Consider the following 22,260-nt stretch of genomic DNA (forward strand, 5'->3'; position numbering starts at 1 on the left):
AAGGAGATCCAACCAGTCCATCCTAAAGGAGATCAGTCCTGGGTGTTCATTGGAAGGACTGATGCTGAAGCTGAAACCCCAATACTTTGGCCACCTGATGCGAAGAGCTGACTCATTGGAAAAGACCCTGATGTTGAGAAAGATTGAGGGCAGGAGGAGAAGGGGATGACAGAGGATGAGATGGTTGGATGGCATCACCGACTCAATGGACATGGGTTTGTGTGGACTCCAGGAGTTGGTGATGGACAGGGAGGCCTGGTATGCGGCGATTCATGGGGTCACAAAGAGTCGGACATGACTGAGCGACTGAACTGATTGTGAGATGTAGAAGGTGTGCCGTTTTTGCCATTGATTAGCTGTGTTATCTTAAGGAAATTACATAGGTTATCTGAATCCCAGGATGTGGATGTACAAAATGTGAGTAATACTATTTCAAGAGTTGTGATGATTGAATTATGATATGTATGACACATACATGTATGTATGTCTATAAATTTTAATGCTTGTTATGAGTTCAAGAAATCAAATTTAGGTTTTTAAAAAAGTTAAGAAAAAGGATGTGAAAACTTTATTTAGGCAGGTTTTACTGGAACAAATTTTTTTATAAAATAACTTTATAAAAGAGTCCATCAAGATATTATAAAGAAAATACACACAAGGCAATATATGTACACTTCATAAAAATACAATACATCTTGGCAATTGCTTCCAGAGTCTGTTACCACCATGTACAGTGTATTGACGTTTAACATTATGCTAATTTGAACATACAAGATTTTCAAGAAAAACAAAACTGTCCCATTGGGGTTTCAAAAATTGTTTCCAATTGACAGGAAAATTTACAAAATGCTAAAATGTAAAATTTATGGCGCTAACTGAATGGAAAACCATGTCAAAAATGTTAGAGCAAAGATCCATGCCATAATCACTGGGAACAAATATATTTTTTTCTATTATTATAGCTGGTTCAGCTGGTTCCACAAAGTTACTGAAAATAATATCCCTACTTTGGATGCTCAATGAAGGTAAACATCATTTGGTATTAGAAAGCTTTCTAGAAGCTGTACTATACTTCTATAATGAGTGGTATTTCTTTCCTTTTTAAAGTAAAAATAAGTATGTAAGTCCTATTATTAATATAAAGTATTAATACTTAAAAAAGTATCTTCATAAGTTACTTAGCTTTGATCAAAACACACAGCAACTAGCTTTATTATTCTCAAAATGGTTAAATGCTGAAATTCACTTGGCTTTGAGTTTTTTTTCTTTTTTACAAAATTATCTTAGCTACCATGTTACTATAAAACATCGCTGATGGGTCCTGTTAAATGTTTAGAATAACCCTTGCAAAGGAACTGCTCCAGTGTAATAAATAAAGAAAATACTACAAGACTTTTCTAGATCTTACCAAAAGATATGACCATGGTGGGATCATGAAAATACCTCAACAGTACCAAGGAAGGCACACAAGACAGAGCACAGCACCATTTCAAGCTGCCATGATAGCAACTGTTCAGGGAACTTGGTTCCCACAGTAAATGTGGGTTAACTATGTGGATTTAGCTTTGGAGAACTGCTTAGTATGGATAGGCAGACACAGCTATATAAACGATGAATGTAGTCTGATACTCAATGGTCCCGTTGGCACTGTAGGATAAGGCTCGAACCCTCATGCGGTAGGTCTCTGGTTCTTGTAGTGGTCGTATTGTGTACACCACTCCTTTCAGGTTTTCATCCCTTAAGGCAAAGGGAACAGTCTGTTCCTCATCTATCATGAGGAAAGTTGTCCTGGGATGTATCACTCCATCTTGAGTGTATGCAACCAGCCGGATCAAATCTTGATTGGCAGCTATTCCGAACGGGAGGGAGACGAGTTTGTATTCCAAGGCATATGGACTCAAGGCACATTCCAAATCATTGGGTGGACAGTTCTTGAGACAGAACCTAAGGACAATAATCACATGAAATAGATGAAGTTAGCGTGGCTTGGAAGCAGAAGGCATGATGCAGGTGGTCATGATCCACGACAATTTGGGGGCATTAAAGGCAGGAGACGGTCTGACTTCAAAATACTAACGTTCCCCCCATGGTCTGTGTTATTAACTGAAACCAGATGCCAGATGCCGACGAGAGTGTGCTGTCTAGTCATATATTTCTCTCTCAGCTCCATTAAAATCAGAAGCTTTTGAACCACTGAAAAAAGTACCACAGAACATCTTTAAAGTGAAAAGTAGGTTTTGGAAAGAGAAACATCTGCATATATATTGGAAACAAGGACTTCTTAAAGAGAGGACTACAAATGACTTTAAAATTTTAACATCTACCCTAAGACTATTTGAAAGCAGAAATAGAATACATTGATATTGGTTAATTTTTCTAAAAATAATAAAAGGTCAATTACGACTACCAAAAAAAAAAATTTTCTTTTCGGTATTTGCTTTCCACATCATTTTAGATTAAAAATAGTATATTTTCTTTTTCCAGAGCCCACAGTAGTTGTTTGAGTCGTCATGACTTTGAAATTGTATGCCAGAAATCACTGGTAATAAAGAGTAAAACAAAAAAATGCACAAAGGACCATGTTCTGAAGATACAGATTCTTCAGTCATAGTATTTTTCAAAGCCTGATAAGTCTGTAATTTTGATCTTCCCCCTTCCCTATTCCCCTCAGACAGATTACAAATAGGTTTTGGATGAATCCTGGGCAGCGCACACTTGACCATGTTACAGTAACATGGGAGTCACCACTGAGAGGAAAACAAAGTGAGATCCAACCAGAGTTTGGTTTCAGAACTACCTCCTTATTAGTGGAGCCTATTCATGATGGCCATTATCTCATTTTCCAAGCACCCCACCAACTCAGTACCTAAACAGAGTGCACCATTTCTGTAAGGGGAGGGAGAAAACAAAGCAGTTTATTCAAAACCCAGAAAAGACAGTGTTTCAGACAGCAGAATATGTAAACAAGATGAGATGTGAATGAACAGACAGACTACTGACTCATCCTCGGTCTCCTCCACACTCCCATGGAGTCATGATGACTCATCACTATAACAACCGTGGTACTTCTTAGAGCGAGTGCTCTAAAAGCAGAGAGCCCTGAAAACCCTGAGCCAACACCACGAGAAAAGAGACAATTTCAAAGACAGGTAGGCTCTATCACCCTATAAAATGCTCCTTGCTGAGGAAGGATTCTAGATGTTGCCTGGTGCATTACACGCTGAGCAGACTTGTTCTAGGAAACGCTGGCAGCTCAAAGCTGGCAGTCGCTGCTGCAGGATGAATTCAGTTTTTTGCCCACTCTCTGAAGAAGGAACACACTGTAAACCCCTAGCCCCTGAGGGATTATTGACTTCCTGTGAGTGAGAAACATGACCGCAGACAGGGCTTGCTGGTCAAGGAGAGAGAGGAAGGAGGATTTTCAAAAGCATGCCTGGGAAGAGAAGGCAAGACCTACCCTGACACAGGATCCCGTTGGTAGTCAGGTGGACAGGGTGTCTCAATGCAACGGTAGCTTCCTCTCATGTTGAAGCACATGCGATTTGGCCCACAGCGCACATTCTGTTCCAGGCACTCATCAATATCTACAACAGCACAAGAAAGAAAAAGCATTAGCAAGTTAAGTCAGAAGAGACCTTCAGGGCAGGCATTGTGGCTATTTGCCTGGAATATTGAGGGTTAGCTTTCTCCTCCCCAAGAATGAACTTGGTTGGTAGCTGCACCTAAGCTTTTTCACCCACCATGTGGGGATCTTGATTCTTGGTGTGCTGTTTCCCAGACTGATTGTTCTGAGCTTAAGTTTTTTAAAAATCACGTGAAAAGACATTGAAAAATAAGGGCTATGAAAGTAGAAGGTAAGCTACAAAGAAAAATTTTTTTCTTACACTTGGGAAATAGAATGCATTTGAGTTTTATAAAGCCAATAATTCTTTAAATTCACTAAAAACAAGCTAAAAACTTAAGACACATGTGAACATTTCTTGGAGTCAAAAATATCTCTAAAACATGAATGATCCTTGATCTTTCCCTAATATTTTGTAAGGTCAAATTACTAAGGTGGGAGGTTGGGTAGTAGAAATTTAAAGAAGTTATACATTCAAGGAAAACTTGTGGAGACATATAGAATAAAGGAAAAAAAAAAAAACAGGATCAAATAGATGACCCAAGAACCATAATTCAAGTTTGATTGAATCTGAAGGGAATGATGCTGAAGCTGAAACTCCAGTACTTTGGCCACCTCATGCGAAGAGTTGACTCATTGGAAAAGACTCTGATGCTGGGAGGGATTGGGGGCAGGAGGAGAAGGGGACGACAGAGGATGAGATGGCTGGATGGCATCACCGACTCGATGGACGTGAGTCTGAGTGAACTCCGGGAGTTGGTGATGGACAGGGAGGCCTGGCGTGCTGCGATTCATGGGGTCGCAAGGAGTCGGACATGACTGAGCGACTGAACTGAACTATGTAGAATCCATCCTCAGTTGTTATAGGTAGGGTACTGTCCCTAGGATATTGGGGAAACATGCAAATGAAATACTCTTTATTTTGTTTTCTACACAAAGTTGTTTAGAAAAAACACATTTAAATCATTAAAATTAAAAAGCATCAAGATAAAGCCAAAAGAAACATTTTTTGAGTTCCCTGAAAATGAGTGTTTCTAAGCCATGATTTTAAACTTGAGGTCTATATTTAAGCATTAGGGGATCTGCAAATGAAACCATTTCTGTGTGTTGAGTATGTAGGTATGTGTGTGCAAGTTAGCAAGAGAGATGAAGCAAGACTCTGATTGATTGACTTTTCTGGATAAGAGGGCCTATAGAGTTCAACATAATTTAAGGGATGTTGAGACCCAAAATTAAGAATCATATTTTACAGCAATAGTTTCAAACTGTGGTATCTGTATTCCCCTGGTAGTACATGAAAACTCTCAGCAGTTATGACAGCAGGCAACTATTTCAGGGAATTAATTTCCATTCAAATTGAAAAACTTTTTTCTTATTGAAGTATAGTTGATTTATAATGCTGTGTTAATCCAATATACAGCAAAGTGATTCAATTATACATATATGTATACTTTTTCATATTATTTTTTCAGTTTATTACAAAATATTATGTATAGTTCCCTGTGCTATATAGTAGTGTGTATATGTCAGTCCTAATTTCTCAATTTATCCCTCCCTCCAACTCCCTTTTCCCTTTGGTAATCATAAGTTGCTTTTCTATGTCTGTGGGTCTATTTCTGTTTTGTATGAAAGTTCATTTGTATCTTTTTTTAGATTCCACATATAAGTGATATCACATGTTACTTTATCTTTCTCTGGCTTCTCTTAGCATGGTAATCTCTAGATCCACCATGTTGGTGCGAATGACACTGTTTTATCCTTTTTTATTCTTTTTATGACTAATATTTCATTGTATATAATATGCTTCATCTTTATCCATTCATCTGTCAGTAGACATTTAGGTTGCTTCCAGGTCTTGGCTGTTGTAAATAGTACTGCAGTGAACATTGGGGTGAATGTGTATTTTCAAATTATGGTTTTCTCTAGATATATGACCAGAAGTAAAGCTGCAGGAGCAAAAAAAGCAGGATAGCTCTACTTTTAGCTTTCCAAGGACCCTCCATGTTGTTCTCTATAGTGGCTATAACAGTTTACATTTCCACCAGCAAAGCAGGAGGGCTTCTTATTCTCCACACCCTCTCCAGCATTTATTATTTGTAGACTTTTGGATAATGGCCATTCTGAGTGGTGTGAAATGATACCTCATTGTAATTTTGATTTGCCTTTTTGTAATAATTAATGATATTGAGCATCTTTTCATGTGCCTGTTGGCCACCTGTATATCTTCTTTGCAGAAATGTTTATTTAGATCTTCTGCCCATTTTTAGGAAAATGAGATGTTTATATATTTTGAAGATTAATCCCTTGTCAGTCACATCATTTGAAAATATTTTTTTCCATTCTGTAGGTGGCCTTTTACATTTTGTTTATGGTTTCCTATGCTGTGGAAAAGTTTTTAAGTGTATTTAGATCTCATTTTTAAAAATTTTCTTTTTAACTTAAATTTTTATTTTCATTACTCAGGAGATGGATCCAAAAAGATATTGCTGCTATTTATGTATCCTGCCTATGTTTTCCCCAAAAAGTTTTATGATATCTGGTTTTACATTTAAGTTATAATCCATTCTGGGTTTATTTTTATGGTGTTAGAGAATGTTCTAATTTCACTCTTTTACATGCGTTTGTTCAGTTTTCCCAGCACCACTTATTGAAGAAACCGTATTTTTGCCTCCTTTGTTGTAGATTAATTGACCATAGGTGTGTTGGTTTGTTTCTGAGCTTTCTCTCCTGTTCCATTGATCAATATTTCTGTTTTTGTGCCACTACCACATTATTTTGATGACTATAGCTTTGAGTATATTCTGAAGTCAGGGAGCCTGTTTCCTCCAGCTCTGTTTTACTTTCTCAAGATTTCTTTGGCTACTTGAGGTCTTCTGTGCTTCCATATAAATTTTAAAATTTCTTATTCTGTGAAAAATGCCATTGGTAATTTGACAGCAATTGCACTGAACATGTAGACTGTCTTGGGTAGTATACTCATTTTGACAATATTGATTGTTACAGTCCAAGAATATTGTATATCCTTCCTTCTGTTTGTGTTATCTTTGATTTCTTTCATCAGCATCTCATAGTTTTTAGAATACAGGTCTTTTGCCTCCTTAGGTAGGTTTATTTCAAGGTATTTTATTCTTTTTGATACAATGGTAACTGTTAGTGTATAGAAAAAGAAAGTATTTCAGTGTATTAACTGTGTCCAGCAATTGTACTGAAATTATTGAGCTCTAGTAATCTTCTGGTAGCGTCTTTAGGATTTTCTATGTATAGTATTATGTTATCTGCAAACAGTGGTAGTTTTATTACTCCTTTTCCAATTCGGATTCCTTTCATTTCTCTTTCTTCTCTAATATGTCTAGGACTTCCACAATTCTGTTGAATAAAAGTGCCAAGTGGATATCCTTCATCCTTGGCCTTGTTTCTGAACTTAGAGGAGATACTTTCAACTTTTCACCATTGAGTAGGATGTTAGCTGTGAGTAGGGTTTGTCATATATGGCTTTATGATGTTGAGGCTTTATGATGTTGAGGTAAGTTCCCCCTATGCCCACTTTATGGGGAACTTTATATCATAAATGGGTATTGAATTTTATCACAATAAACTGTGGAAAATTCTGAAAGAGATGGGAATACCAGACCACCTGACCTGCCTCTTGAGAAACCTATATGCAGGTCAGGAAGCAACAGTTAGAACTGGACATGGAACAACAGACTGGTTCCAAATAGGAAAAGGAGTACATCAAGGCTGTATATTGTCACCCTGCTTATTTAACCTATATGCAGAGTACATCTGCATATAGGTTATTCAGCCCAGAGAAACCCTGGGCTGGAAGAATCACAGGCTGGAATCAAGATTGCCAGGAGAAATATCAATAACCTCAGATATGCAGATGACACCACCCTTAGGCAGAAAGTGAAGAACTAAAGAGCCCCTTGATGAAAGTGAAAGAGGAGAGTGAAAAAGTTGGCTTAAAGCTCAACATTCAGAAAACTAAGATCATGGCATCCAGTCCCATCACTTCATGGCAAATAGATGGGGAAACAGTGGAAACAGTGGCTGACTATTTTTCTGGGCTCCAAAATCACTGCAGATGGTGATTGCAGCCATGAAATTAAAAGACGCTTACTCCTTGGAAGAAAACTTATGACCAACCTAGATAGCATATTGAAAAGCAGAGACATTACTTTGTCAACAAAAGTCCATCTAGTCAAGGCTATGGTTTTTCCAGTAGTCATGTATGGATGTGAGAGTTGGACTATAAAGAAAGCTGAGTGCCTAAGAATTGATGCTTTTGAACTGTGGTGTTGGAGAAGACTCTTGAGAGTCCCTTGGACTGCAAGGAGATCCAACCAGTCCATCCTAAAGGAGATCAGTCCTGGGTGTTCATTGCAAGGACTGATGCTGAAGCTCCAATATTTTGGCCACCTGATGTGAAGAGCAGACTCATTTGAAAAGACCCTGATGTTGGGAAAGATTGAAGGCAGGAGGAGAAGGGGATGACAGAGGATGAGATGGTTAGATGGCATTACTGACTCAATGGACATGAGTTTGGGTGGACTTCGGGAGTTGGTGATGGACAGGGAGGCCTGCTGTGCTGCGGTTCATGGGATCGCAAAGTGTTGGACATGACTGAACAATTGAACTGACCTGAACTGAATTTTATCAAAAGTTTTTTCTGCATCTATTGCAATGATCATATAGTTTTAATTCAATTTGTCACTGTGGTGTATCACACTGATTTGTGGATACTGAAAAATCTTGCATCCCTGGAATTTTAATCGTGGTGTATGATCCTTTTAATGTAATGTTGGATTCAGTTTGCTAGTAATTTAATATTTTTGCAATATATTAATCAGTGACATTTGTATGTAATTTTTCTTTTTTGTGGTATCTTTGGTTTTGGTTATCAGAGTGTCAGTGGCCTCACTGAATGAGTTTGGAAGTATTCCTTCCTCTGGAAGTTTTTGGAATAGTTTCAGAAGATTTAGGTGTTAACTCTTCTATTAAAGCTTTATAGAATTTGCCTGTTAAGTCATCTGATATGGTATCTTTTGGGGGAGTTTTTAAAATCACAGATTCAATTTTAGTATTTAAAATTGGTCTGTTCATGTTCTCTTTTTCTTCATTTTTCACTCTTGGGTGATTGTACCTTTCTAAGAATTTGCATATTTCTTGTAGGTTGTTGATTTTATTGATAAATAGTTGCTTTTAGTATGGGCCTTTGTATTTCTGTGGTGTTGACTGTAACTTCTTTCTCATTTATGATTTTGTTGATTTGGGTTCTCTCCCTGTTTTTCTGGATGAGTCTGGCTAAAGGTTTATCAATTTTGTTTATCTTTACAATGAATCAGCTTTTATTTTTATTTATTGCTTTTAATATTTTGACATTTTTATTTTAAAAAATTTTATTGTATAGTTGACTTGCAATGGTCTGTTAGTTCAGGTGTATAGCAAAGTGATTCAGTTATACACATACATACATACATACATACATACATGCTTTTCTGAAGAACCACCTTTTAGTTTCACTGATCTTTACTATTGTTTTCTTCCTCTGTATTTCATTTATTTCTGATCTTTATGCTTTCTTTCCTGTTAATTAACTTTGGCTTTTGTTTTGTTCTTTCTTTAGTTGCTTTAGGTGTAAAGTTAGGTAGTTTCAGATTTTTCTTGTTTCCTGATGTAAGCTTGTATAGCTATTAACTTTTTCCTTAGAACTGCTCTTGCTGTGTTCCATGTTTTGGATCATCATGTTTCTGTTTTCATTTATCTCTAGGTATTTTTTCGACTTCCTCTTTGATTTCTTCAGTGATCCATTTGTTACTTCGGAGAAGGCAATGGCACCCCACTGCAGTACTCTTGCCTGGAAAATCCCATGGATGGAGGAGCCTGGTAGGCTGCAGTCCATGGGGTCGCTAAGAGTTGGACATGACTGAGCGACTTCTCTTTCACTTTTCACTCTCATGCATTGGAGAAGGAAATGGCAGCCCACTCCAGTGTTCTTGCCTGGAGAATCCCAGGGACGGGGGAGCCTGGCGGGCTGCTGTCTATGGAGTCGCATAGAGTCGGACATGACTGAAACAACTTAGCAGCAGCAGCACAATGTTAAGCCTCAATGTGTTCCTGTTGTTTGCAGTTTTTTCTTGTAGACGATGTCTGATTTCATAGTGCTGTGGTCAGAAAAGATGCTTGATAAGATTTCAGTTTTCTTAAATTTATTGAGGCTTGCTTTGTGGCCAAGCACATACTTTGATTGTACTTGTATAAGTACATGTCAATCCTGGAGAATGTTCCATGTGCACTTGAAAAGAATCTGTATTCTGCTGCTTTTGGATGGAATGCTCTATATATACCAATTAAGTTCATCTGGACTAATGTGTCTTTTAGGGCCTATGTTTTCTTATTGATTTTCTGCCTGGATCATCTGTCCATTGAGGCAAGTGGGGTGAGTGTTAAAAGTCCTCCCCTCATACTGTGTTACTGTTAATTTCTCCTTTTATGTCTATTAACTTCCTTGAATATGAGATTTTTGATATAGCAGTCTAGGTATACACACAGTTGTTTTAAGTTGCTGATTTCTTAATTTCAAATGCACTTCAAGTATCATGAAGTTTTATTCTCCTCCTCTCATGATTACTGGTTTCAATATCATATTTGAATGTGGATGATTTCCTACCTTTTGGGTAGGTTTGCCTTTACCAATGAGCTTTCCCATTTCCTAATTTGCTTATTTCTAGTTGTAGACTTTTCTGTCTAGAGCAATTCCTTTAGCATTTTTTTGTAAAGCTGGTTTGGTGGTAATGAGTTCTTTTGGCTTTTGCTTGTCTGTAAAGCTTTAGATTTCTCTGTCAAAATTTGAATGAGTCTTGCTGGGTAAAGTAATCTTGTTTGTAGGTTTTTCACTTTCATCACTTTAAATATAATGTGCCTCCAGTTCCATTCTTCTTTCTCAAGATTGCTTTGGCTATTCGAGGTTTTTTGTATTTCCATACAAATCTTGAAATTATTTGTTCTAGTTCTGTGAAAAATACTGCTGGGTAGCTTGATAGGGATTGCATTGAATCTGTAGATTGCTTTGGGTAGTATACTCATTTTGACTATATTGATTCTTCCAATACATGAACATGGTATATTTTTCCATCTATTAGCGTCTTCTTTGATTTCTTTCATCAGTGTTTTATAGTTTTCGATATATAGGTCTTTAGTTTCTTTAGGTAGAATATTCCTAAGTATTTTATTCTTTTCGTTGCAATGGTGAATGGAATTGTTTCCTTAATTTCTTTTCTACTTTCTCATTATTAGTGTATAGGAATGCAAGGGATTTCTGTGTGTTGATTTTATATCCTGCAACTTTACTATATTCATTGATTAGCTCTAGTAATTTTCTGGTGGAGTCTCTCTACTACAAAGCCGCAGTCATTAAGACAGTATGGTACTGGCACAAAGACAGAAATATAGATCAATGGAACAAAATTGAAAGCCCAGAGATAAATCCACACACCTATGGACACCTTATCTTCGACAAAGGAGGCAAGAATATACAATGGAGTAAAGACAATCTCTTTAACAAGTGGTGCTGGGAAAACTGGTCAACCACTTGTAAAAGAATGAAACTAGATCACTTTCTAACACCACACACAAAAATAAACTCAAAATGGATTAAAGATCTAAACAGAAGACCAGAAACTATAAAACTCCTAGAGGAAAACACTCTCCGACATAAATCACAGCAGGATCCTCTATGATCCACCTCCCAGAATACTGGAAATAAAAGCAAAAATAAACAAATGGGATCTAATTAAAATTAAAAGCTTCTGCACAACAAAGGAAACTATAAGTAAGGTGAAAAGACAGCCTTCGGAATGGGAGAAAACAATAGCAAATGAAGCAACTGACAAATAACTAATCTCAAAAATATACAAGCAACTTATGCAGCTCAATTCCAGAAAAATAAATGACCCAATCAAAAAATGGGCCAAAGAACTAAATAGGCATTTCTCCAAAGAAGACATATGGATGGCTAACAAACACATGAAAAGATGCTCAACGTCACTCATTATCAGAGAAATGCAAATCAAGACCACAATGAGGTACCATTTCACACCAGTCAGAATGGCTGCAGTCCAAAAGTCTACAAGCAATAAATGCTGGAGAGGATGTGGAGAAAAGGGAACCCTCTTACACTGTTGGTGGGAATGCAAACTAGTACAGCCACTATGGAAAACAGTGTGGAGATTCCTTAAAAAATTGCAAATGAGCTGCCTTATGACCCAGCAATCCCATTGCTGGGCATACACACCAAGGAAACCAGAATTGAAAGAGATACATGTACCCCAATGTTCATCGCAGCACTGTTTATAATAGCCAGGACATGGAAACAACCTAGATGTCCATCAGCAGATGAATGGATAAGAAAGCTGTGGTACATATACACAATGGAGTATTACTCAGCCATTAAAAAGAATACATTTGAATCAGTTCTAATGAGATGGATGAAACTGGAGCCGATTATACAGAGTGAAGTAAGCCAGAAAGAAAAACACCAATACAGTATACTGACACATATATACGGAATTTAGAAAGATGGTAATGATGACCCTTTCTGCAAGACAGCAAAAGAGACACAAATGTATAGAATGGACTTTTGGACTCTGAGGGAGAGGGAGAGGGTGGGATGATTTGGGAGAATGGCTTTGAAACATGTATACTATCATGTAAGAAACGAAGTGCCAGTCTATGTTCGATACAGGATACAGGATGCTTGGGGCTGGTGCATGGGGATGATCCAGAGAGATGATATGAGGTGGGAGGTGGGAGGGGGATTCAGGATTGGGAGCTTGTAAACACCCGTGGTGGATTCATGTCAATGTATGGCAAGACCAATACAGTATTGTAAAGTAAAATAAAGTAAAAATAAAATTAAAAAAATATATATATAATGTGCCACTCTCCTCTAGCCAGAGTTTCAGCTAAAAAATCAGACTAGGTTGAGACCTATGGGGGTCCCTTATACATTATTTGTTGCTTGTAATATTTTCTGTCAGTTTGATTGCTATGTGTGTGGGCATGTTCCTCCTAGAGTCGATCCTCTATGGTAGGTTTTGCACTTCCTGGGCTTGGGTAACTGTCTCCTTTTGCACATTAGGAAAGTTTTCAGTTATTATCTCTTCAAATATCTTCTCAGGCCCTTTCTCTCCCTTTTCTCCTTCTGGGACCTCTATAATGCAAATGTTGGTGCATGTGACATTGTCTCAGAAGTCTCTCAAACTGCCCTCATTTCTTCTCAATTTTTTCTTTATTCTGTTATGCAGTACTGACTTCTACCATTCTGTCTTCCAGCTCACCTATCCATTCTTCTGGCTCATTTATTCAGCTATTGATTCCTTCTAGAGTGTTTTTCACTTCAGTAATTGTATTTTTCAACTTTTTGGCTGTTCTTTATATTTTCTAACTCTTTGCAAAAAACTTCTTACAGGTTTTTGCACTGTGCATCCATTCTTTACCTGAATTTCTGGATCATCTTTACAATCATTACTCTGAACTCTTTCTCAGGTAGATTGCCTATCTCCATGTCACTTAGTTGTTCTGGGGGTATATCTTGTTCTTTGTCTAGAACATAATCCTCTGTTATCTCCTTTCACCTGGATTTTTCTTTCTTTCTTTTTTATTTTTAAAAAAATCTGTGGTTGCCCTGGGTCTTCACTGGTGTGTGCAGGCTGTCTCAGGTTGCGGAGAGTAGGGGCTGCTCTCTAGCTGTGGTGCACAGGGCTTCCCATCGTGGTGGCTTCTCTTACTGCAGAGCATGGGCTCTAGGCTCATGGCTTCAGGAGCTGCAGCATGCGAGCTCAGCAGTTGCGGCTCATGGGCCCTAGAATCTGCAGGCTTCAGCAGTTGTGGCACATGGGCTTAGTTGCCCCATGGCATGCAGAATCTTTCTGGACCAGGGACCAAACCCGTGTTCCCTGCATTGGTAGGTGGATTCCTATCCACAGTACCACCAGGGAAGTCTTTGTCTAGATTTCCATTTGTATTTTTATGTATGTGGAAGGTTATTTATGTTTCTTGACCTTGGAGAAGCGGCCTCTATGGGGGATGTCTTCTGTGTCCCAACAGTACACTCCCCTTTTGTCACCAAAGGGCCAGGGACCAGGTGATTCTAGGGTAGGTTCTGATCTGCATTTCTGGACTTGGTTCTGTAGGCTGCTGGATTGTAGTTTTTTTGCTTCTGGTATCTGCCCCCTGGTGGGTAGAGCTGGGGCTTGATAATGACATAATGTGCTTTCTATTACTCCTTTTACAATAGGATCAGTTTTCCTCCAGGAATGAAACAGAAACATGTTTTATTTCAGTTAAATCTTAAATCTTGCCTTTTGACTCTGCAAACCAACTTTCAATTATGATTTTTATCTGTTGGAAGTGTTCTATCTCCTTGACAAAATGAAATTGTCTCAGAATGCAGTGAAAAGCCCTTTAGGAAAATGTGAAAGAAATTTATCTTTGCTATCATAAAAAAAATCCCATTCCCCTCCCATCCATATTCCAAGTTTCCTTTTCACTTCAATTTTTATAGTGAACTCACACAGAAACATGGGGCCAGTGGACTGTTAGGGTCTATGAAAATGGTGGCTTGGAGGCCAGGATCTGGATACACATTTATACACAGTAAGAACAGCTACCTCCTCACATATGTCCATTGGCTGAATATATCAAATGTCAGAATCTAATATACAAAGTGTTTGTCCCTAGCTCCATAATAACATACACTTCCCATAGAAGAGCTTTCAAATAATATTTGAGCTTCTAAGAAGGTAACCCTTCTTTGTCTTCTATCACTATCTCTTCAGGAGTAAGTATCTTTAAGGCATTCAATCTGCTCACTTTGTTCACTCACTTTAGTCACTAGTCATAAAAAAAAAAGTAGCCAGAAAAGGTGGAGCAATCAGGCTATCTTTTGTTACCTGACAGTATGGTAATATCTGGTTTTTGTAAGATATTATATAATTATATAACATATCATAAAATTAATTTAAATAATTGTATATAATATTATATAAAATTACAAAACAGTATTTAAAAATTATTGTGATCAAAAATTAAAGTATAGGCTTTTCATAATAAATATTATTGCTATAAGAAAAGTATACCAAGATGAGTTGAAAAACTTTCACAGGAACAGCTTTAGAATATATGAATGCATTTAACCAAATGCTTCTGGCTACATTAAAAAAAGTAATTCAGAATAAACATTTGACTTATAGAGAATATAAAGTAATTCAGATTCTCAATAGACATGAATTGCTTCTTAAAAACTTGGATAGATAATTCATTTTGAAGGCAATGCCAACAAGAGTATTTTTACACTTTTAGAATTAGATTGTTGTTCAGTCACTCAGTTGTGTTCGACTCTTTGCAACCCCATGGTTTCCCTGTCCTTCACCATCTCCTGGAGCTTGCTCAAATTTATGTTTATTGAGTCGGTGATGCCATCCAACCATCTCATCATCTGTTGTCGCCTTCTCCTCCTGCCTTCAGTCTTTCCCACCATCAGGGTCTTTTCCAATGAGCTGGCTCTATGCATCAGGTGGCCAAAGTATTGGGGCTTTAGCCTCAGTCCTTCCAAAGAATATTCAGGACTGATTTCCTTTAGGATTGACTTGTTGGATCTCCTTGCAGTCCAAGGGACTCTCAAGAGTCTTCTCCAACACCACAGTTCGAAACATCAGTTCTTCAGCACTCAGCCTTCTTATGGTCCAACTCTCACGTAGATACATGACTACTGGAAAAACCATAGCTTTGACTATGTGGGCCTTTGTTAACAAAGTGTTATCTGATTTTTAACACTCTGTCTAGGTTTGTCATAGCTTTTCTTCCAAGGAGCAAGTGTCTTTTAATTTCATGGCTGTAGTCATTGTCCACAGAGATTTTGGAGCCCGAGAAAATAAAATCTATCACTGTTTCCTTTGTTTCCCCATCTATTTGCCATGAAGTGATGGGACCAGATGCCATGATCTTAAGATTTTGATTGATACAGGATGCTTGGGGCTGGTGCACTGGGATGACCCAGAGGGATGGTATGGGGAGGGAGGTGGGAGGGGTGTTTAGGATGGGGAACGTGTGTACGCCCGTGGCAGATTCATGTTGATGTGTGGCAGAACCAATACAATATTGGAAAGTAATTAGCCTCCAATTAAATAAATTTAAATTTAAAAAAAGATTTTGATTGTTGGAGTTTTAAGCCCACTTTCGATCTCCTTTTTCATCTTCATCAAGAAGCTCTTTAGCTCCTCTTCACTTTCTGCCATAAGGGTGGCATCATCTGCATATCTAAGCTTATTGATATTTCTCCTGACAATCTTGATTCCAGCCTGTGATTCACCCAGACTGGCATTTCACATGATGTATTCTGCATATAAGTTCAATAAGCAGGGTGATAATATTCAGCCTTGACATAATCCTTTTCCAATTTGTAACCAGTCCATTGTTCCATGTCCAGTTCTAACTGTTGCTTCTTGACCTGCATGCAGGTTTCTCAGGAGGCAAGTAAGGTGGTCTGGTATTCCCATCTCTTTAAGAATTTTCCAGAGTTTGTTGTGGTCCACACAGTCAAAGGCTTTGGCATAGTCAATAAAGCAGATGTTTTTCTGCAACTCTCTTGCTTTTTCTATGATCCAACAGATATTGGCAGTTTGATCTCTGGTTGCTCTGCCTTTCCTAAATCCAGTTTGTATATCTGGAAGTTCTCAGTTCATGTACTATTGAAGCCTACCTTGAAGGATTTTTAGCATTACCTTGCTAGCTTGTGAAATGAGTGCAATTGTGCAGTAGTTTGAACATTTTTGGCATTGCCTTTCTTTGGGATTGGAATTAGATTAGTGGGGTTTAAGATTAGCATACAAAATTTTCAGTTTCTCCTCTCTGCTTTTGGGGAAAATTATGCTTGGTCATGTTTTTGCTTTTCATTTTTACAATCTGATGACTTCTACTTTTGACTAGTTTCTGTCAATGTTCAATGTCAAGTTCAATTTAATATCCCTTTTATTATTGATATCTCTAACACTAATGTATAAAGCTTCAAAAATTCATCTGGGGATGAAACGTAGTCTTTTGTTCCTCATAAATACCTCAAACACTTTCTAAAGCCATAAAAGACTCCAAGTTATTCTTTAGAGTGGAAACTTCTTTAAAGGTTGTAATTGTTTTCTCTCATGTCCTTTTATAAAATCACAAAAATATGTAACTTGCTTAAATTGTAAACATTTTAGATGATGCCTGTTTCTGATTTGTGCAGATTATTTTCCACTCTCTGGAGCACAAGTGAAAGTGGAAAAATGTTTTGAACTGAATGAGTGACAAGGGCAACTAAAAAAACATACTGGCATGATTTAATGGAGAAAAAATCCTCTACTGAGAATATGACATAATATAACCCTTAAAAATCTGGCTAAGGAGTTTGCAGTCCACTAGGTTATTCCAAATGCTTCAGCATCTATCCCCTTCCTTCCTTGGTACCTGGTGCACCTGTAGAGAGAATAATGGTAGTGTTGTACACTGCCCCTGCTTCAGAAGGATTCTTGGGGTGACGAGCTGGAGAAAGTTGTAAGACATGGACAATGTAAGGACTCTTACATCTCTGCTGCCACACTACAATGACGCTGTTGTTCACAGCATCATAGGATAAACAAAGGACCATTCTAAACATTGTGAAATCTGTGATCAAGTCCTACCCTTGTTCTCGATGGTTATAGGACACTGAGACTCACATAATCACTCTAAGAATTGGTTTTATCATCTCTAGAATGGGTCCGATTTATTGTTCTTGACAAAGCTATACTGCTGATTAAAATGAGCTAACAGTTGTTTCAGAAAAATGTAAAACTATAATGTAGATACGTTATTCCAGTATTTCAAAACTTAGTAAAATGTTCTTCCTAGGGCAAGCTTTTCATAAATGTTTGGTGAAGGATGACTGGAGCAGAGTTTATTATTGCATTTACATGATCAGTGGGGGCTCTGAGGGAGTATATTGGGTGAATGGGGTAAGTAAGAGTGGGGAGGCTCAGAGTAACCCAGGTGAAGCAACTGTCCCTCCTGCTCTTGCCTTCCAGAAAACATTTCCATGACCTGCGTCCTAGCAAGTGTTTTGTAAAGGGAAGTCTTTCATACAGGACACAGATGAATAAAATTCAGAGCTTTTAAAGACCTATATCATATTCTTAGGTTTTTTTTTTTTTTGTCCATAGAATTAGTTTCTTAGATTTTGACGATTTATGTAAATTCATACATTTTTTCTCTAAGTACACATTGCAACATACTACATTTCATCAAAATACTCCTTTCACATTTTTGTGTGAAGAGGGTACAATTGAGACTGATTTTCTTTTTTTCTTTCTACCATCACTGCTGCTGCTGCTGCTAAGTCACTTCAGTCGTGTCCGACTCTGTGCGACCCCATAGACGGCCCCCCACCAGGCTCTCCTGTCCCTGGGATTCTCTAGGCAAGAACACTGGAGTGGGTTGCCATTTCCTTCTCCAGTGCATGAAAATGGAAAGTGAAGTCGCTCAGTCATGTCCGACTCTTCGTGACCCCATGGACGGCAGCCCACCAGGCTCCTCCGTCCGTGGGATTTTCCAGGCAAGAGGACTGGAGTGGGGTGCCACTGCCATCACTACATTGTCTAAAACTCCATTGTAACACCTAGTAATAGAACTTTGTATGTTGATTAAGCACTTATTTGCATGTCTGTATCCACTAGACTCTCATAAGGAAATAGTGTACATTATTCACCTGTTTTAACCTACTGCATCCCGAATTTCTAGAAAATGACTGGTATTCATCATTTGATTCAAAGAATGAATGAGTTAATCCATTGCCCACTGATCACTAAAACAAACTATAAAATAATGCCTAACACTGAAGTACATTTATTGAGCATTCATCCCATTTCTCCTTTCTTCTTAGCTGGATTGTGAAAACATGTCTGAAGAGGTCTAGTTCCTTTTAGTTTTAAATATATATGATATGAACTGGTTTAGACATTCCTGTGCCTTCTTCTAGGACCATACCAAACATGTTTCTCAAATTTTCCTTTGCTTAATTGCCTTCTGATTTTCCTGCTTGCAAAAGCAATGATTAAAGATAAGTCTGACCCATGGGAAAGTGAAGGGAAAGGAATCAACTAGAAGAATAATTATTAAAAAAAAGGACATATCTCACACTGTGCTATATTGGTTTTAAGTTAAGTTGCAGCAGTAAATGTCCCAAAGTTTTCTCACCTTGACATGTCTTTCCATTGAGCATGAGCTGATAGCCAGGTGGACAGATACACTGATAGCTCCCAAAGGTATTTTTACACTCATGCTGGCAGGTGTCTGTATTTTCACATTCATTAATATCTGTGCAGAAAGAAAGCAGAATATGTAAGTACACAAAACAAAGGCAGAAACTGTGACAGAATCAACTATAAACAAGCTTTTGACATACAGTAGACAACTTAGTGATTTTATACTCATGTGTTTAAAAATGCTCAAAGTGGTTTCATATCAGGATCTGTTTTTAATGGAGTCCAATATAAGCTGTCCTATATTATAAAATATGCACATCTCTTTTGTGTATAAATGTATTTGAGCTGAAACCCCAACCTAGCCAATTTCAATGTTACTTAAGATTAGAACAGATGAAACAGAATGGTACAAGATCCCAAACTACTAAAGTGCTAAACTCTTGACAGAACAGTAGAGTTTACCTAAAAAATAAAGTTTCTATTGAGATTAACTGGAAAAAGAAATATTCTTTTCTGTTTTATTTAAACTTTAGTTGCCTCTCTCTCTCTCTCCAACAGCCTTGTGTAACTTTCCCATATGTAGATATCATTTAGTGGAGGTGGTTTTATCTTTGCAATAGGAATATTGACCCAGCTTATACAATTATAAAGTATTTCACTAAGGACAACTGCATATACATAGTTGCTATGTTACTTTGGGTCAGCCACTTAACTTCTCAAGATCTCAGTTGATTCTTCTGCCAAGAGGAGTCATAGACACAATCTCCTTACTTCACACAGGCTTGTTAGAAGGTGCAAATATAATAAGATATGAAAAACATTTTATAAACTATAAAGAGCTAATCTACCTGCTAATCTACTAAACAAAATTAAGAAAACAGTAATAAAAAGGACAGTTAGAAAGATAGTTTAAAATTAATTGCTCTTTGCTTTCAGAATCAGGGATGGGATCTGACAGGCCTAGATTTACTGTCACAACTGTGTTTGCCTAATAGTAAAATTCGCCAACCAGTGTTAGAAGAAAGAGGAGAAGATGATGTGAAATGGGGGCAGTAGGGCTTGGGCTGGAAGTAAAGGGAAGAAAAAATGAAAACTTGGAGATGACTCAGAGCAAAAGAACCTGTTCATTCTGCAGATGCTCAGATTATAATTGCAATGACTCAATCTGTTAATGACAAATACTCATCAAATATTTGTCATTGTTTTTGCCCCATTTTAGTTGACCAAAGCATTCATGGGAGCACTCAAGTTATTTTTACATTTTCCCTTTATAATCTGCTTTAACAAAAATAACAACAGAAATGTTAATCATGTTGAACTCCAAGTAGTTTAAGTGGCCCTAAGTGTGATTTCTATGTTCAGAAGCAATGTATCATTCATTTTCCCTAATAAGTTTTGGAATAAATTCCTTAAAAAGCTAAATTTTAGCCCAAGTCTAAACAAAATGCCATGGTGTTAATCTGAATCTTTTGTAATCTGTCTATCCCAGATGGTTAATTAAAGAAAGACATTTGGTGTTTACTGCAAGTTGCTTGTTACATAATTCCAAAGCTGTCTGCAGTCATAGTGTGAATTTCTTTATTAGTACAAACACCATAAAATATTCACTGTATTTTAAGAAATATTTTTTTAAATTCTTTTCTTTATTTTACTTTACTTTACTTTACAATACTGTTCTAAGCCTATTCAGTGGTCCCCAATAAAACTTAAGCGTGTAGTCGCTCAGTCGTGTCCGACTCTTTGTGACCCCGTGGACTGTAGCCCACTAGGCTCCTCTGTCCATGGGATTCTCCAGGCTAGAATACTGGAGTGGGTTGCCATTTCCTTAGTAATAAACTAGTTATAGAAGTTAACTTTAGATTCTCCAAGACTGGTCCTCACTCTGAAGTAGTAACTGCCTTACACAGTAGATTGTTTTGGGAATGTAATTCACATAAATATATTAGTGTAATATAAACACAGAGACAAAGAAAACACTCATAAGACTTTACTGATGAAATTACAGGGCATAGATTGTGATAGAGAAAAGGAGACATGGTTACCAATCAAGACGCTTTCTTAAAATGACTTGGACCTTCAGATGATTTAGAAATCAACTAGATGGTGTATGGTGTGGGGAATATTGTTTCCCTCATTTATGAAAGCACAAGCAAAGATTTTTGGTGTAGAAGAAGAGAGTTGTCTGAAACAAAGGCAGAGAGTGGGATGTTAATAAGATATGAAAACTTGTCAGTGGGAACGACTATTTGGAAGAAACTTTGAAAAATGAGATGTTAGATGTTAATTCTATGGAAAGTAAAAAGTTTCACTAGTAAATAGGTCAAAATTTTGGGCATAAAATATTACCAATGAAAAAAAAATCCAATAAGAACAGCTTGAAGCAGGCTGAGAGCAATGTTTGATATACTGCCAAGAACAGTAGAGTCCACAGGCTTAGTATTAATAATTAAGTAGTATTTGACCATATGTGGAAAAATGTTGAGAGTTGTTAATGAACGTATGAACGTTTCACATTTAAGAAGTAAAAGAAACGAGCACTGTCCACAGTTCAGGGAAGCTGATCACAGGTAGAAGATTCCATATATATCATATTAAGCTTTAGGTACTTCAGGACAGCCAGATAGAAAAGTTCTGGGAACATCTGGGGCTAAAGAATAAAGGTTTGAAAGAGTAATGATCTAGAGGGTTTGAAGGTCCAGCAGAGTGGAGGTGATGTGAGAAGCTGAGTCCATCTAACAGTGACAAAGGACACATGTCAAAGACTGTGATGCAGGAACAGGACTTGGAGAAGGGCAGAAAAAGAAAGGACAAAAATTGAAGCCAGACGGCATTTTTTAAATACTTAAATGTTTAACAGAGAGCACATCTGGGAGAGAATAAACGAAGCATAGAATAACATGAGGTTGGCATAGGGGTCTTCGAATTTAAACAGAATTTCATTCTTTCCCCTCTTGCCTCCCCACTCCCTTTCTTTCTTGTTTTATCATTTCTTCGACCAAACTGAAGGGCTCATTTGTGCTTGCTAATTCCTCTCAGTGTATATAGTTCTATGACATGCAAACTGTGGATACTCACAGAAAATTGAATTATATGAACAATAGATGGAATTGTTTGCAGTTTAACTGAAGACAGGGTCTTCATTCTGGAGTTGGAAATTACACTTCACTTTTGTAAACAAATTAAGTTACAGACTTGTAAATTTAAAGGTACTGAAAGCATACAATTTAGAACAATGGAAAAAAGTTTTGTCCTGACATGTTATCTTTTCAGTGACTCACATATACACAAAATAAATCAAACAGAGAAGCTCCACGGGGAGTGTGGGACTACAGTCAGGGCAGTGTTGTATGTTCATACAGAGCA

The 22,260-nt window shown here is 37.5% G+C and overlaps 1 protein-coding gene across 1 annotated transcript in view; it reads right to left on the minus strand.

Moving 5' to 3' along the window:
- Positions 1–478: 478 nt before the first annotated feature.
- The window catches only part of HMCN1 (hemicentin 1), a 551,984-nt gene continuing 530,202 nt past the window's right edge, over positions 479–22,260 (minus strand). The window contains exons 105-107 of the mRNA XM_040263800.1: positions 18,890–19,009; positions 3,458–3,584; positions 479–1,944 (exon numbers count right to left, since the gene is read on the minus strand). Of these exons, the coding sequence (XP_040119734.1) occupies positions 1,578–1,944; positions 3,458–3,584; positions 18,890–19,009 (614 nt within the window). The 3' untranslated portion in view covers positions 479–1,577. The remainder of the gene's footprint in view (positions 1,945–3,457; positions 3,585–18,889; positions 19,010–22,260) is intronic.

The sequence above is a fragment of the Oryx dammah genome, unplaced genomic scaffold (assembly GCF_014754425.2).
Source record: "Oryx dammah isolate SB20612 unplaced genomic scaffold, SCBI_Odam_1.1 HiC_scaffold_21, whole genome shotgun sequence".
NCBI classification, from domain to species: domain Eukaryota; kingdom Metazoa; phylum Chordata; class Mammalia; order Artiodactyla; family Bovidae; genus Oryx; species Oryx dammah.